The sequence below is a fragment of the Acomys russatus genome, chromosome 13 (genome assembly GCF_903995435.1).
Source record: "Acomys russatus chromosome 13, mAcoRus1.1, whole genome shotgun sequence".
Lineage (NCBI taxonomy): Eukaryota > Metazoa > Chordata > Mammalia > Rodentia > Muridae > Acomys > Acomys russatus.
Window position 1 is genome coordinate 11864991 of NC_067149.1, and position 17780 is coordinate 11882770.

Consider the following 17780-nt stretch of genomic DNA (forward strand, 5'->3'; position numbering starts at 1 on the left):
CCTCCCAAGTGCTGGGATTAAAGGCATATGCCACGACACCTGTCCCTAAGCACAGAGGATTTTTAAGGAAGTAAAATATGTATGAAAATATGTTAACAGGCAAATGTTATTGTATATTTGTACAAACCCATAGAGTGTACCACATTAAGAGCTTGTCCAAACATAAACTATGGATCTGGAGTTATTGTGATTCACCAATTGACATGAGTCACTGGCAATGTATGTGCTAACCTAATAGAGGAAATTAATAAGGGAGAAGCTTTGTATGTGTGAGGACAAAGGATAAGCACCATTTTGCCTTTCTGCTCAATGTTATTGTGAACCTAAAACTACCCTACAACATTAAAGTATTCAGAAATAGTAATAGTAAATGTACTTGCATCTACATTTCTCTTTGTTAATCAAAAACATCTACATACAAAAGAATTGCATATACAATTGCCTTCCAGAGTCTCAAAATCCAAGGCAAATTAAGAACATTCAAGTGGGGCAGTGGTGGCACATGCCTTTAATCCCAGCACTTGGGAGGCAGAGGCAGGTGGATCTCTGTGAGTTCGAGGCCAGCCTGGTCTACAAAGCGAGTCCAGGACAGCCAAGGCTACACAGAGAAACCCTGTCTCGAAAAAACAAAATACAAAAAACAAAAAACCATTCATTTCACCATACGTGATGGCTCACACCTTTAATCCCAACACTTAGGAGGCAGAGGCAAACGGATCTCTGTGAGTTCAAGGCCAGCCTGGTCAACAAAGTGACTCCAGGACTCTGTTACACCAAGAAACCTTGTCTCAAAAAAACAAAACAAAACAAAACAAAAACAAAAAACAAAAAAACAAAGAAACAAAAAGTTCATTCCGATGGAATAAAAGATTTGGTTATACACAATGCCTTAGTGTTTCCTCAGGTCCAACATACTGGCCAAGGGCTAAGTACATTTTAGAGTCAAAAGAAATAACTTATCTGGATCCGTGCTGAGAATGCTACATGTGGGAGCACCTCTAGGAGAAGAGCCATGGGCCCCCTAAAGTGTATATGTGTGGAACTTGCATACCTTGTTCCTCTGTTTTCCTGGGAAAGCAAAATATTTTGAGCTGAAGAGATGCTGTCAGTGTTTCAAGTTTTCTTAAAGAACGAACAAGAAGAAGAATCGAACACACGGATGGCTCCTTGCTGGTCAGCCACTGCCAGAGACTAGTGGCTGGACGTGTGGTGACTGCCTGTAATCCCGTCTTAATTTTATTTGTAAGTTATATCTAAATCGTTCTCTTTGTGCTAAACACACCAGATTCTACCGGAGACTTACAAATTTGTCTTTCAGAATAGATTGTGTATTCCTCACTCTGCATGGCTAGGAAAGCAGGCGTATTGATTATCTTCATGGGTTTCATTTAGATTACTGTCCTGACTTCTCAGCCTGGAAAAGAAGTGATCAGACAGCTGGAGGAAGGGTTGAAGGAGATCAGCCTGCGCAGCATCAGAAGGCTGCAGGTGGTGGAGATTACGAAAGGCACCCACGAGCATACCGACCCACCGTCTCCTGTGGAAGAGCTCAGCAGTGATGGTAAGAAGTCTGCTTTGTGCTGTGTCCCATGCGGGCCTCGGCCTAACAATCTCATTGACTCAAAAATGTTTTGTGTTGGGGATAGAGAAAGAGAGTTCAGTGCTTAAAATCACTTCCTGCCTTCACAGAGGGTTCAGGCTTGGTGCCTGGCAACCGTCTGTAACTCCAGTTCTACAGGATCCCATGCCCTCTTTTGGCCTTGGTAGGCACTGGGTATACACGTGGCACATGGATGTACATGTCGGCAAAACACCCACACACTAGGGAAATGGAGGCAGGTAGGATCAGAAGCCCATGGGGAGGGAAGGAGAGAGAGAGAGAGAGAGAGAGAGAGAGAGAGAGAGAGAGAGAGAGAAGGAAGGAGAAAGTAACCCAATTTTTCAGAATTTTGTGACAGAAAGCACCCAGAACAGTGCCTGCCACAGATAAATGCCATGTGTTGATATTAATGGTAGAATAATAGAAGTATTTGTAGTGCTTTTCAATATACCTGTTATTGAAAAAAAATTCAAAATCTAGTAATGTACTGTTTTGTTTTGTTTTTTTAATGATCATCAGGAGGCTAGAAAGATGGCTCAGAGGTTAAGAGCACTGCCTGCTCAGAAGTTATCATACTGAGTGAGTTAACCCAAAAGCAGAAAGGCTCACATGGCATATACTCACTCATAATTGGACACTAGCCCAAAAGGCATGTCCCATGAAAGTCTTCCCTTACCAGGAGATTGGGATCCTATTGAGACTCTAGGTGAGAGAAGTATGGGAGAATGGGGAAATAGAAGGATCCAGAGGGTGCTAGAAACCTACAAGAAGAACATCATGACGGGCGGATCTGGCCCCAGGGGTTCTGCTCAAACTACTGCACCAACCAAGAACAATACTTGCAGTAAACGTTAAACCCCTCCCCAGATCTAGCCAATGGACAGGACATTCTCCACAGTTGAGTGGAGAGTGGAGACTGACTCTGACACGAACTCTGGTGCTCCATATTTGACCACGTCCCCTTGGTGGGGAGGCCTGGTGGCACTCAGAGAAAGGATAAGCAGGCTACCAAGATGAGACTTGATAGCCTATGACCATATAGTGGGGGAGGAGGTCCCCCTCGGTCACAGACATAGGGGAGGGGAATAGGGTAAAAGTGGGAGGGAGAGAGGAACGGGAGGATACAAGAGATGAGATAACAATTGAGATGTAATCTGAATAAATTAATTAAATATTTTTTTTAAATGACCATCAAAATACTTTCAACTTAGAAGCCTCTCACCATCCCATTGGGTAGCCATTACACTACTTTTATTTTTGTACACTGCCCCTCAGTTGTCCCCTGTCACATTATGTTACATAGCTGTATTTTGTTTGTGTGATCTTTTTTTTCCATCTAACAATATAAAACTTTTACATAGTTCTCATGGCCCTTCTTTTTTGCTTTTTGTCTATTTTTGTTCCTTTTTCACCATTAAGAGAACATGAAGAAGCATTGGCCTAAGAAATAGAAGCTCTCACAGGGAACCCAGTATGCTTTCTTTATCCTACTTTCTCTCTGTCTGAGCCAACCCTGTATCTACAGCAAATTCCTAATGATCTTAATCAATTTAGGGTCTAGTAGATTCTGCTAATTCTAGCACTCAAGATTAGTCCCAAAGAAGAACCAAAGACCATGGGAATAATACTGCTATCTCTTTTGGGTTTTATCGCGCATTGCTAATTTATGTTTTATTATTATATGTACTTGCACATATATTTGTGCATGTGTGCACATGCATGTGGAAGTTCGAAGACAACTTTTGGGAGTTCATTTTAGCTTCCCGCCTTGTTTCAAAGCAGGATGCCTCTGGCTTCTGCTGGTCTGTGTACTTCAGGATAAGTGGTGTGCAAGTTTATAGAGGGTTCTCCTGTCCCTGCCCCGCCCCCAGCCCCTGCGTGCCTCCTAAGAACGCTGGGATTACAGATGCATGCCACATCTTTCTGTGTGTTCCGGGTTTCAAACTCAGATTGTTGGACTTGTGTGGCAAGTGCTTTTACCCATTGTGCTATTTCAACACAGAAATCACGTTGTTGGTTTGTTTGTTTGTTTTTCTTTCTGTCTTCTTCTTGTTTTCCTATTTGCTGCAGTGCTGGGGGATCAAAATCAGCTAAATCTCTAGCTCCTTAGAGTAGATCTTGGTGGGCTGGAGAGATGACTCCGTTGAGAGCACCTTTGCTTGTAGCAGTGTGAATGAAAGTGGCCCCTACAGGCTGGTGTACCTGCAAGCTTAGTCCCCAGCTGATAAACTGGTTGGAAAGAATTAGGTGTGGCCTTGTTGGAGGAGGTGTGTCACTGGGCATGTATGTGCTTTAAGGTTCCAAAAGCCAATGCCAGGCCTAGTGTCTCTTTCACTCTCTCTCTCTGTCTCTCTCTGTCTCTCTCTGTCTCTCTCTGTCTCTCTCTGTCTCTGTCTCTCTCTGTCTCTCTGTCTGTCTCTCTCTCTCTCTGGGTCAGGATATAAAGCTCTCAGCTATGCTCCAGTGCCATGCCTGCCTGTTTCCCTCCATAATGGCCATGGATTAATCCCCCAAAACTGTAAGCAAACCCCCAATTAAATGCTTTCTTTTATAAGAGTTATCTTGGTTATGGGGTCTCTTCACAACAATAAAACAGTAACTAAGTGCTCTTCTGGAAGAACAAGGTTTGGTTCCTATCACCCACTTAGGGCAGCTCACAATCACCTGTAAATAGAGCTCCAGATGACCCAAGGCTCTCTTCTTGCTCCCTCAGGCACCCATAGACATATGGCATACATTCACACAGTCACATACACATAAATAAAAAATTTTTTTAAAGTGAGAAATCTCAACAAGGATACTGTTGGCTTGGTTTTGTTTTGTCTGTGTGTGTGTGTGTGTGTGTGTGTGTGTGTGTGTGTGTGTGTGTGTGTGTGTGTTTAAAGACAAGGTTTCTCTGTGTAGCTTTGCCTGTCCTGGACTCGCTTTGTAGACTAGGCTCACCTCAAACTCACAGACATCCACCTGCCTCTGCCTCCCTGAGTGCTGGAATTAAAGGTGTGCTGTGTGCCACCACACCCGGCTTTTGGTTTGGGTTCTGAAACGGTCTGGCTATGTAGTTCTGACTAGTATGAGCTTGTGGCAATCCTGGTTCGGCCTCTTGAATGCTACGATTCTGAGGCAAGAGTCTTGCTTTGCAAAACCCAGGATACATATAACCTAGGCAGCCCTGGAAAATCAGATACTCTTATTTCAACCTTATAAATGCTGAGATTGCCGCTGTGCACCTCCATACCCAGCTGACTTTTTAAAAATTAATCTGACGATAATTCCATAATCCTATGGCTAATGTGCGTGCTCATATGCATGCATACGTTCAAATTAAGGCACTTGCTAAAGCTAAGGGCGTAAAGATGATGCATGGAGTCGTTAAATAAGGCAGTAGTGGGGCTTGTCATAGAGCTCAATCACAGATCCTTTGCCTCAGATGTGTGATGCTCTGGATTTAACACCCAGCACTGCAGAAAATAATAGATAGTATCGTACTGACGCAGGAACCGACAGTTTGCCCTGTCTAGAGCAGATTATTAAGCCCAGAAAGTCATATGAAAACTTGACATGTGGTGTGGCTACCACGGAAAAAAAAAAAAAAAACAATGAAGGAAGATTAATGTAATAACTAAGTCATGCTGGAACTATCAATGTTCCTTACAGGGAAAAGGAAAATTGCATCTCTACTTTATAAAACGTATAATGATTTAAATGGATTAAAAACCTAAATACGAAAGATAAAACTTTCAGAAGAAAACATATAAGGAAACATTTTATGACTACAGGTGAGAAGAAGGAAGGATTTCCTAAGTGAGACACAAAGTCTGCTACCTACAAAATATTGAATAAGCATCACTATATTAAAAAAATCAGAATCTCTGTTTGTCAGAAGACTCCACGAAAAGGGAGTCAGAAAAATCACAACTGCGGCTCTGACTCGTATAACCAGTAAAGAGTTGCTGTCTGGAGTACAAAATTTGAGGCCCCATCATAAAGTGGAGCATCATAAAGCAAATGGGCCACAGCTCTGTAGAACAGTGATATTGAGGAGGGGGGGAGCAAGTCACTAAAGACGTATAGAAGCCTGTGCTTCTTTACAAAGCTCGAGGAAATTCAAACAATAAAATACTACTTAAAATTGTAAAACTACTTTAAAAAAAAAAAGCCTGCTTTTTAAAATGGAAAGGATGATAAGGAATGCAGCGCAGCACAGCATCCTCTGGGGAACAGAGGACGGCGCGCAGACATGCCGGTGCTATTAATGATGTAGCCTACATCTCAAGCTCAACAAAAGAATGCATGACTGTCCGCTTACTGTTGAGGTTTTGGACCTTCCATGAACACTCGTAGTGTGCCTTCATTTGCATATAATAAAATTCTTGTAATAGCCTTCTAAAGAACGGGCAAGTAATAAATATGCCAAAACTAAAAAGGCCACGATAATCAATATGCTTTGGCATCTAGACAGCATCTGTCCGGTTGACAAGCGTCCGCACTGATCGTGAATACAAGCAGTTACAAATCAACTTAATGAGGCTGTCAGCGACCCTACATTTCTCAGCAGTGTACACAAGGGTATCGGGTTCCCTTGCTAAGTGCTCTCAAGCCATCTGTTTAAAATTTCCTCCTGGGGTTTACCAGGACTCATGTCAAGCTCCCTTGGAAGATATCTTATCCATATGTGTTCTCAGGAAACCCCAAATGTGAACAATCCAAACAAAGAAGATAGAGATCCAGTGTTTCTTAGAAGATTCCAGAAAGAACTGCTGGCAGGGGATCGGAGCGTCCTCTCTATGTGAGGCAGTTGGACTCTGCTTGTCTTAGAGAACAGACCAGTGGGCAGCTGCTCATCGAGTTTGTCTCCGCTAACTGCATTAAAGTCATTTTCCTGCAGCATTAAGACTAAATTAGAAGCTCTCTTGTGTTTGCAACCTAAAGATTTTTAACGCAGACGGACATTCGTTTCATTAAAAGAAGCCGTGGTCTCAGAGAAATAGCAACCTCCCTTTTATAGCTAAGTGAGGTAGTAGGAGTTGAGCAGACTATCTGAAGCTGCCTGAAAATTGAGATTTTTTTTTTTTTTTTAATGTCTGTCCTTGCAGGAGTGAGGAATAATCTACACACCAGAAGTTCCATCTGGGCGACACGTGCGACTCAATGAGTTTTCATAGTAGTATATACCTACCCCAGTCAAGATACAGCACACTGTCATGCTGCTCCAAGGCCCCTCCTGACTTGCTGCTACACTCAATCCTAGATTAGGCTGCAGTTAGCATAAGTAGAATCATACAGTATATACTTTGAGTATATTACTGCTGAGTATTAATGTTTTGCATAAATGTTATATTTTAACTGTTCCTTCATCGATGGAGACTTTGGTTTCCAACTTTTAACTATGAATAAAGCTGGTATAAATATCTACACACAGATCTTGCCATGCATGTATGTTTTCATTTCTCCTGGGTCTTTGTCATCTCTTCTCACACGTGTACTTTTGTTTGGGTCTGGGTTTTTTTTTTTTTGTTTTGTTTTGTTTTTTGTTTTGTTTTGGTTTAGTTTGGTTTGGTTTGGTTTTGTGGGGTGATTGGTTTTTTCTTTCTTTCTTTCTTTCTTTTTTTTTTTTTTTTTTTTTTTTTTTTTTTTCCTTTTTTAAAATTTTTATTTATTTATTTATTTTTGAGACAGGATTTCTCTGTGTAGCCTTGGCTTTCCTGGACTCGCTTTGTAGAGGCAGGTGGCCTCGAACTCACAAAGATCCACCTGCCTCTGCCTCCCAAGTGCTGGGATTACAGGTGCGTACCACTAGGCCCAGCTCTCACACTTGTACTTTCAACCCACTTGTGTATTTATAGTTAAAATATATTTGAGCCAGTCATGGTGTCAAATACCTTTAATTCTAGCCCTCTCGAGGCAGAGCATGTGGATCTCTGAGTTCAAGGACAGCCTGGTCTACAGAGTGAGCTCCAGGTCAGCCAGGACAACACAGAGAGACTCTGTCTTGAAAAACAAACAAACAAAACAAAAACAAACAAAAAACAAGACAGAACAAAACAAAGCAAAAATATGTGTGTATATTTGTTGTAGACAACATTTTTTTTTTTTATTCTGATAACTTCTAAGTTTTACTTGTAATGTACACTCCACTAATAAATACAGTAACTATTGATATGGTTGGTTTTAGGTCTACTGTTTGTCAATTCTGGTTTGGTTGTTTGGTTGTTTTTCTTTTCTCCTGCTTTCCTGCCTTTGAGGGGTGCTCATATATTTTTAAGATGTGGGGCTAGAGAGATGGCTCAGAGTTAAGAGCTCTCGCTGCTCTTCCTAAGGACGCAGGTTCAGTTCCTTCAGCCTCATCAGGCAACTTAGAACCTCCTGTCACTGCAGCTCCACGGCCTGCAACACCCTCCTCTGGCCTCCCAAGTCACCTGAATACATGTAGTATACTCCCAGAGACACACACAAACACAAGTAATTTCTTTAATTTGGCTGGATGTGGTGGCCACGCCATTAATCCCAGCACTCAGGAGGCGGAAGGAAGCAGATCTCTGTGAGTTTAAGGCCAGCCTGATCTACATAGTGGCTTCCAGGCCAGCTAGGGCTACATAATTAGACCCCTAGAAACAAACAGAAAATAGAAAAGGCATTTTAATTCTATTTTATCAATTGTAATTTATCTATTCATCTTCATATGGTTCTTAGTGGTTTCTCTAGAGGATTACACTATATATCTTTTGTCTTTTCCACAGTCTAATTGGAGTTCACATTAAGTGCCATAGGTAGGACTTAAAATCTATCTTTAAACTTCTTACAGCCTACTTAAAATTAATATAACACCATTTCATGTAAAATACAGAAACTTCACAATTATGTAGGCCCATTTATTTCATCTCAAATATGTGTGTTATCTTTTACTTGTTTGTTTTTGTTTTTGAAACAGGGTCTCCTAGATCCCAGAGGAGGATGACCTTGAACTCCTGACTCCAGCTTCCTGCCTCTCAAGTTCTAAGTCTTAGAGTTACATATACCCCATTGTTCATGCTGTAGTGATCTTATGTGCTCGGTGCCCAGAGAGGCCAGAGAAGGGCATCAGATCCCCTGGGACTGGAGTGACAGATGGCAGTGAGCTGCCCTGTGGAAAGTGCTCTTTTGCTGAGCTGTCTCTCCAGCCCCTGGTCTTAAATCCTGGATCTTCCATCTTTACTCACACACTTTTGCCACTTCCAAAGCTCCTCCTTCGTTCCCAGATAGCCAAGTTTCCCCCTCAAAGGACCTTGCTATTTTTAATAGTGTGGGTTTGAGCAGCGACTGTTCTCATCGCTATTTGTCTGAAAATGTCTATTCCACTTTCACTCTTAAAACACATTTGCCTCCTACATATTAGTATAGGTTGCCTGGGATGTTTCGGTAATTTAAAGATAAGCCACTGCCTTCTGGCCATCCCTGGTTTCTATCTTAAAGTGACAGCCCTTAAATCACTTTCAGCTATCTGGAAAGGCTCATGTTCCTGGCTGCATTCATGAGGTTCGCCTTTTGTTTGTTTTCAGCAGCTTGCTAAAGACATAACTAAGCGTAGATTTGTTCTCATTTATCCTGTCTGGGGTTCACAAAGCCTCTTAAATCTATGTATCTTTTTTTTTTTTTCCCCCTCAAAGATCTGATCGTTTATCTGTTAATCTTAAAGATTTTTTTTTAAGATGGACTCAGAAATAGAAATTCTAAATAAGTCTTTTGGCCAAAAGTTCAGGATATTCTGCAGTCTTATTGCTTTTCATAATGTGTTTTGTCTTCAGAGCATCTCTGTTGAGGGGCAAGTGGAGTAACGACTCTGCATCCTGGGTGCTTCGGTCCTTGGCTTACTCTCTGTTTATTGGCTCTCTGACAATGTCTTGGCAGATATTATCTTCAGCGAGGCTGAAAGGCTTTAGGATTCTGTTAGCCCTTTTGTACCCTGTAGTGTGTCAGTCTAGGGATACCCTTCTGTTGCTTTCTACAGTGGCCAAATTAAACTCAGATTGGCATCCGCGACGCATCTGTGAGCAGACTTGGGCTTCCTTTCTCCAGCTCTCTTTACTCTGTAACCAAACCAGAATGCCCCTCACTCAATGGCAGGTGCCCTCTGACAAAGCACCTTGCTTCATGGGAAAATCTTGTTGGTCACTCCCAGTGCTGGTTCACACAACATGACCCTTCCACTCTTCACCCAGAGCATCTGGCACTACTTACGTGGTGCTTCTCACAGAAAGTACCAGGTGCCACTCACCATCCACTTTGATGTGTTTTTCATCCTATTTATGACAGCTGGTAACTGGGTAGGAAATATACAGCTTCTTCTTGATTCAGATGACCACCTAGGGAGGCTTCAGGAAAAAGAACTGGAGTATATACTTTTTTTTTTTTTTTAAAGAAATGGTCTCACTGTGTAGCCCTGGCTAGCCTAGAACTCAATTTGTTGACCAGACTGGCCCCAAACAGAGATCCAACTGCCTCTGCCTCCCAAGTAATGTGGTTAAGGGTGTGCACCATCAGATCCTACCAAACCGATATACTTAAATCTTTAACAGAAATTGAAAAGTTTTCTACCACTGTTTCCTCAAATATTTTTGTGCTATATCCTTTCTCTTCTAGGGTTCAACAGAGATCCCTGCATAGTGATGCAAACTTTGGTCCCAGTACTTAAAAGACTAGAGTAGAAAGATTTCTAAGTTTAAGGCCACCCTGTACAACATAGCAAGACCAAGCTGGGTGTGGTTGTTCAAGCCTTTAATCCCAGAGCTTGGGAGACAGAGGCAGGCAGACCTCTATGAGTTTGAGGTCAACTTGCTCTGCTTAGGGAGTTCCAGGACAGCCAAGGCTACATGGAGAGACCCTTTCTCAAAAACAAAAACAAACCAGACTCTATCTCAAATAGTAACAGCAATAACAAAATACAAAAGAAAAATATAAAAGAAAACACATTCTACAAAGCCTCAGACTCTGTACTTTTCGTTTTTGCTTGGTTGGCTGGTATTATTATCCTGAGACATGGTCTCAGGCAGCCCGGGCAGAACTTAAATTTTCTACATAGCAGAAGATAGCCTGAGCATTTTATGCCTCTCTTTATACCTCCCACGGGCTGAGAGTTTACCCATATGCCACTGTATCTGTTTTATAGTGCTGGAAGCAGAACCCACGGCTTTGTGAGCAAGCTCTCTACCAAATGAGATACATGCCCTAGCCCATATTTGTTTACTTTGTCCATTTTTCTCTCTTCATGTGGAGGCTCATACATCCATCTTTAAGTCACTTACTTTTTCCTCTTTCATTTTCGTCCATTCTGCTTTTAACCCCATGTGAATATTTTTGTTTAGGTATTGTTATTTTTTTAAGTTCTAAATTTTCCGTTTTATTGTCTCTTACGTCTTCTGTTTCTCTGTTGATACTTCTTATATTTTGAATAATTTATTTATTTTTATTTCATGTGCATTTTGTTTTGCCTGTATGTGTATGTCTGTGTGGAGGTGTCAGGTCCCCTGAAACTCGAGTTACAGGCAGTTGTGAGCCACCATGTGGTTGCTGGGAATTGAACTCAGGACCTCTGGAAGAGCAACCAGTGCTCTTAACCACTGAGCCATCTCTCTACCCCACCCCCACTTCTTATATTTCTGTTTATTGTGAGCATGCTTTCAATTCCTCATTGAGAATGATTTCAATTATGCCGGTATAAAGTCCTTATCTGGCAGATGACAGCATCTTTATCATGTTAGGGTTTGTGACTGTGATTTGTGTTTTTCTTTTGAGACTGAGTCATAGTTTTCTTTCTCTATAAGCCAAAATCACTTTGATCTTATTTTGTGAATTATATGATAGAGATTTTAGATTTTATTATGTTGCTTTGAAGTGTTTTTTGTTTGTTTTGTTAGACAATTAACTTCGTTAGGCTCAGGCTGCCACCCTTTGGCCCTTCAGTGAGGAAATACTCAACTTCTCAGTCCCTCTCTTTCCGAGTTTGGTTCTGCTTGTTGTTGCTGCTGTTGTTATTTGAGACAGGGTCTCATTAGGTATCCCTGGCTGGTGTGGAATACACTATGTAGACTAGACTGGCCTTGAACCCACAGAGATCTATCAGCCTGCCTCTGCTTCCATGTGCCACTCTGCCCGGACTCAATGCCACTCTTTAAGCCTATGCTGTTTTCAGTTTGCCCCGTCTGTGTAGTGCAGGAGACAGGCAGGGCCTTGGGCTGAGGTTAAGCACATCAGTCAGTGCTCTCTGGCTCTCTGTTTTGGTGGACTTCTTCCTCGCTTTCTGGAGACCTGGGTTCACCTACCTCCTTCCTCTGACAAAGTCAGCGGAAGACAGAGAGACTTTCCAGCTGATAAAGTGCTTGCTGTGCCAGCAAGAGGACCCGAGCTTGGTCTCCAGAACTCACATCAAAAGGCCAGACACCGCAACACCTCCTCTAACTCCAGCACTGGTGAGGTGGAGGCAGGAGGATGCCAGCGGCTTACTGGCCAGGCAGTCTAGCCAAAACAGTGAGCCACACGTTCAGTGAGAAACCCTGTCTCAAAAATAAGGTAGAGAGCAAAAGAATAAGACACTGACGTTGACCTCTGACCTCGACACATGCAAGCATGGGATCACACATCTGCATACACAGAGAGAGAGAGAGAGAGAGAGAGAGAGAGAGAGAGAATGAGAACACAGAGAGAGAGAGAGAGAAAGAGAGAGAGAACACAGAGAGAAAGAGAGAGAGAGAGAGAGAGAGAGAGAGAGAGAGATCACATACACCACCACACACAAAAGTAAAGGAACAATTATTTAATTAAAACCTAAGCCAGTGAGTTGTCTCAACAACTACCAAGGCCAAAGACCTGATCTCCATACCCTAGTTCAATCTCTAGGACCCACACTGGGCCAGTGACTACCGCCAGCACATCATCACACACCTACCACCCCAGACACATGCAAACAAATAAATGTAAATTTTAATTAATATCATTGGCAAGATAAAAAGCTCTATGATGTCGAGGGACAACTGAAGAATTAGAGGGAAGGACTGGTATTTACAACACAGGGGAACTGATATTTAAACACAGGGCAGCCACGCTTTTAGAGGGGAATTTGCAAACATCTTTGACGTTTTTATATGGGTTCACTTTTGAGTCACCAGTTCCTCTTTTATGAACCCGGTGTCCTGAAAACGTGCTTCACGTGATACAAAAGTGCACAGGCACGTCAGAGCCATGTAGCCTAGGTGTGTGTGCGTGCGTGTATGTATATGTGTGTACGGGCATGTGGTTTGGAATTTTCTTTGGTTTAAAGACGTATTCAACATGTTTTGGCTCAAGCTAGCTCACCATGCAAGCCTGACGACCCAAGCTCAATCCTCGGACCTCACAGTGAAATTAGAGATCTGACTCCCAAAAGTTGCCCCCTGTCCTCCACACATTTGCTCCCTGCTACACGTGCAGCAGTGTATGCATGCTCACACACATACACACAGTAATGATAATAAGTAGTAAATAAAAATTTAAAGGAGGCAAATTGCCGTCCTGTGGTTGTTGGGACCATGCCGTCAGATTGACTGTTTTCCTACACCTTCTTCGTCCACTCTTCCCTGCCCTGCTTTTTTTTACCACAGTGCCTATGAAGACCCTGCCTCTTGGTCAGCTTTAAGATTTTACATTAAGCCAGGCAATGCTAGTGCATGGCTTTCATCTCAGCATTCAGGAGGCAGAGGTAGGCAGATCTCTGTGAGCTCAAAGCCAGCCTGGTCTATAGAGTGAGTTCCAGGATAGCCAAACTTCACACAGAGAAACCTTGTCTCACAACAAAAAGAAAAACAAACAAAAACACTAAATACTTTTAAGTTTTATAATATGAAATTAATGTCTGCAGGGGGAAATAAAAGACTTTTGTTTTTGAAATAGGGTCTGTATGGGGCTCTGACTGCCCTGGTACTTGGTGCCTACCCCATAGCCAAATTCACAGTCTCCCTAGTGCTGCAATTACAGGCATGTGCCACTATTGAAGAATATTTAAATATCTCCTAAGACTGTTATTTACCAAGCCAAATAATACTTTATCACTACCTGTTTCTTATTTGGTTGGTTTTGTTTTTGTTTTGGTTAGTTGGTCGATTGGTTGGTGTTTTTTGTTTGTTTGTTTGTTTTGTTTTGTTTTGCTTTGCTTTGCTTTTTTAAAACTGATATGGGGGGGTATGCATGTGGAAGCCAGAGCACAGCCTCAAGTGTCATCCTCAGGAATGGCACCCACCTCCTTTGAGACAGGCTCTCTGATGGGTCTAGAGTCCACTAATTAGACTAAACTGGCTGTCCAGTGAACCTGGGTGTCCTCCTGCCTCTGCCTCTGCCTCTGCCTCTGCCTCTGCCTCTGCCTCTGCCTCTGCCTCTGCCTCTGCCTCTGCCTCTGCCTCTTCCTCTCCAGGGCATGGATTGCATGTGCGTACCACCATGCTCCAGCATTTTCAAGTAGAATCTGGGTTTGAACTCACATCCTCATGCTTGTGAGGCCAAACCCTTACTAACTGAGCTATCTCTCCATCTCCAAAAAACTACTCTAGACTTTGCATAGCCCCGTTACTAATAAGCAACCTAATTTACAAAGGGGCTTTATATTTTTCATTTATCTATTTCTATTTTATGTGCATTGGTGTTTTGCCTGCATGCGTGTCCATGTGAAGATGTCAGATCTTGGAGTTACAGACCATTGAGAGCCACCATGTGGGTGCTGGGAATTGAACCCCGGTCCTCTGGAAGAACAGTCAGTACTCTTAACTGCTGAGCCATCTCTCCAGCTCCAGGGCTTCAATATTTTTTGTTTGTTTGTTTAATAAAATAAAAATAGAACCATTGAGAACCATAGTTAAAATATATCTTCTTCCAATTTGGATCACATACATCATTGAAAATAAATTTTTAGCACAGAGAGAGAGAGAGAGAGAGAGAGAGAGAGAGAGAGAGAGAGAGAAATGGCAAGGCTTTTAGTGTCTAAAATGTTCACATCTTCGCAGACTTCTAAGAGGCAACTTTTTCATCTCTATTTCCAAAAGTTGCATGGTGCTTTATCATCCACAATGCTTCCGTGCGTCCAGTGTCCTTGTTTTATATTCAGTGAGCTCTCAGCTTCGGTATCACTGCCATTTCCAGCTTTCAGTACTAGTTACGTTTCTGTTGCTGTGCTAAAACACTATGACCAAAGCAACTTACAGAAGGAAGAGGGTCGTTTTGGTTTTTGGGTTTTGGCTTATGGTTGCAGAGGATGCAGAGCTCATAATGGTGAGAGAGAGCATAGCAGCAGGTGGCAGGCATGGCAGCAGGCAGTAGGCATGGCAGCAGGTGGCAGGCGGCAGGCGGCAGGCATGGCAGCAAGCAGCAGGCACCAGGCAGCAGGCATGGCAGCAGGAGGCAAGCATGGCAGGCATGGCAGGTGGCAGGTGGCAGGCGGCAGGCATGGCGGCAGGATCAAAAAGCTGAGAACTCACATCTGCAACCACAACTCAAAGCAAAAAGAGCGAACTGGCTATAGGACCCGGCCTCGAGCTCCTCAAGCCCACTCATTCCCAGGGACACACTTCCCCCAGCAATGACACATCTCCTATACCTTCCCAAGTAATGCCATTGACTGAGGACCAAGTATTTCCAATGCCTGAGACTATGGGGGCGCTTCTCAATCAAACCACTGCGCAGATATAAGAGGTGAAATTATAGAGACGAAATGACTGGCCTGCCGTCACAGAGAAGCGACTCAACAGCCTGGCTATAACTCATTATTTCTATTTATTAAAGCATTTACTGGGCTCTGCTGTAGTCCAGGCACCAGGCTAGTCCTGGCCATAGGTACCAGGTGTGATGCACAGCAGCGTATACAGGCTGTGGTCTAGCCAGGGCCCCTCTGTACTGCACCGGCAGCTTCCAGGGAAGGGACACTCATAAAACTCAGTGCAAGCCTAGTTGTCTGTCCCCTTAGAACACACAAGCCAAAGAGATTCAGGCACTGAATCCGGGGAGATGGCTCAGAGGGCTGTCACCAAGCCCAACAGTCTGAGTTTGTCCTCCAAGATCCACGTGGTGGAAGCAGAAAAAAGACGGACCCCCTGCAAATTGTGTCCTCTCTCTCTCTCTCTCTCTCTCTCTCTCTCTCTCTCTCTCTCTCTCTCTCTCTCTCTCTCTCTCTCTCTCTCTCACACACACACACACACACACACACACACACACATACACACACACACACACACACACATACACCAAATAAATAAATATTTTTAAGAGAGAGATAAGGACTAGAAAGATACCTTACTGGTTAAGAGTGCATCAAGCCCTTGCAGAGGATGGGAGTTCAATTTGCAGGACTCCCACTGAGCTGCTCATAACTGCACAAAACTCCAGATTCAGGGGATCTGATGCCTCTGGCTTCCCCAGGCACCTGCACTTAAGGGTGCATATCTACACATAGACAGGTAGTAATAATAATAATAAATCTTGAATGACATCTTAAAGTTCACAGAGAGACCATCTGAGGGTCTGGCAAAAGTTAAGTGCCTGTCCTCTTCCCCTACTCAACTCAAATGCACCTTCGCACATACAGATGAAACCATAGGCAAGTTCAGCGGGTTCGCAGCCATGGTCATTGGGAGAATAGGGCTGATCTCTAGGCTGCAAGACTGTTCAAAGTTCCATTTCCCTGGAGCCACCCAAGACCCACCAACTTAGACATTTAAAACTACAGAACTCTAATACATACATAGAGAATCCCATTAAAAACACACTCTAGAGGTCTAGAGAGATGGACCAGCAGCTAAGAGCACTTGCTGCTCTTCCAGAGGTCAGGGTTTGCTTCCCAGCACCCTCGGGACAGCACACAACAACCTGTAACTCCAAGTCCACAGTCACCTGCAGGCACATGGAGCACAAATACATACTTTCAGGTACACGCACATACAATAAAGTAGGTTTAAAAAATACACTGAAGGCCAGGCGTGGTGGTGCACACCTTTAATCCCAGCACTCGGGAGGCAGAGGCAGGTGGATCTCTGTGAGTTCGAGGCCAGCCTGCTCTACAAAGCGAGTCCAGGACAACCAGGACCACACAGAGAAACCCTGTCTCAAAAAAACAAAAAGAAGGAGGAGGAAGAGGACGAGGACGGAGGAGGAGGAGGAGGAGGAGGAGGAGGAGGAGGAGGAGGGGGAAAGGAAGGGGGAAGGAGAAGGAGAGGGAGAAGGAGAGGGAGAAGGAGAAGTAGCTCACTGAAGACTGTCACTATGTGTGGCCACTAGGGGGCAGAATAAGCTCACACATAGACTGTTAACGCAGATTCCTGTGGTTACAATGACTCAGGGAAGGCTATCCCAACACTAGCTGTAGCTTCAAAGGGCCTGATTCATCCTTCTGGGAGGAGCTGTTCTTCAAAGTCTAAGAAGAACAGCATCTTTCCAGCGCCCAGGTTTAGCACATTTAGTTACGTTTGTGAGTAACACTGCTAGTGTTCTTACATCTAGTAAAGACAGAGGGCCAAGGAAGATGACCAAGCCAAAAAAAAAAAAGTTTGAAGAGAAAGGGCAGTTTCGTTTGTTTGGGGTTTTTTGTTTGTTTTGTGTTTGTTTGTTTGTTTGTTTGTTTGTTGTTTTTGCCTGAGAGTGAGCCACTCTGTACCTAGAGAAGAGTACAGGGCTGGGCATGTAGCACGCTCCTAGCATGCTTGCCTTCCATACAAGAAGGCCTGGCTTTGACGCACATGCGTGCGGTACCATATAAGCTGGGCATGCTGGCGAGTGACAGTCGATACCATCCCCACACTCGGGGGACAGGAAGATGAAATGTTCAAGGTCATCCTTGGCTACATAGTGAGTTTGAGACCGACCTGAATGGTTTCGTCTCAGAGCGACAGTGAGAGTGGGGGGAGGGGGGATAAGATAAAAAAATAGAAGTGAAGGAAGAGGAGGAGGAGGGTCGTGGTTGGCTGGACCCACTGTGTGCTCCCTTCAGCATCTCGCATCTTAGCGCTTTGTGAGAGCTAGGAAGTAGTTGTCATATCCTCACCCCATCCACAAGCACACAGCTAACAGGATCCAAGCCACAGTTCAAGTCCTGGTCTTGCCACTAAAGCTCACTCACTGCCTTTCATAAACTCGGGAAAAGAGACCCTTCAGAAGAAATAAATTAGCAAGCATGGTTAATGCTGCATAAATGAAG

The 17780-nt window shown here is 43.5% G+C and overlaps 1 protein-coding gene across 1 annotated transcript in view; it reads left to right on the forward strand.

Annotated features, from left to right (window-relative positions):
- Nucleotides 1–17780, forward strand: part of M1ap (meiosis 1 associated protein) — a 73726-nt gene that overhangs the window by 21928 nt on the left and 34018 nt on the right. The window contains exon 3 of the mRNA XM_051154764.1: nucleotides 1393–1561. Coding sequence (XP_051010721.1) covers nucleotides 1393–1561 — 169 coding nt within the window. The remainder of the gene's footprint in view (nucleotides 1–1392; nucleotides 1562–17780) is intronic.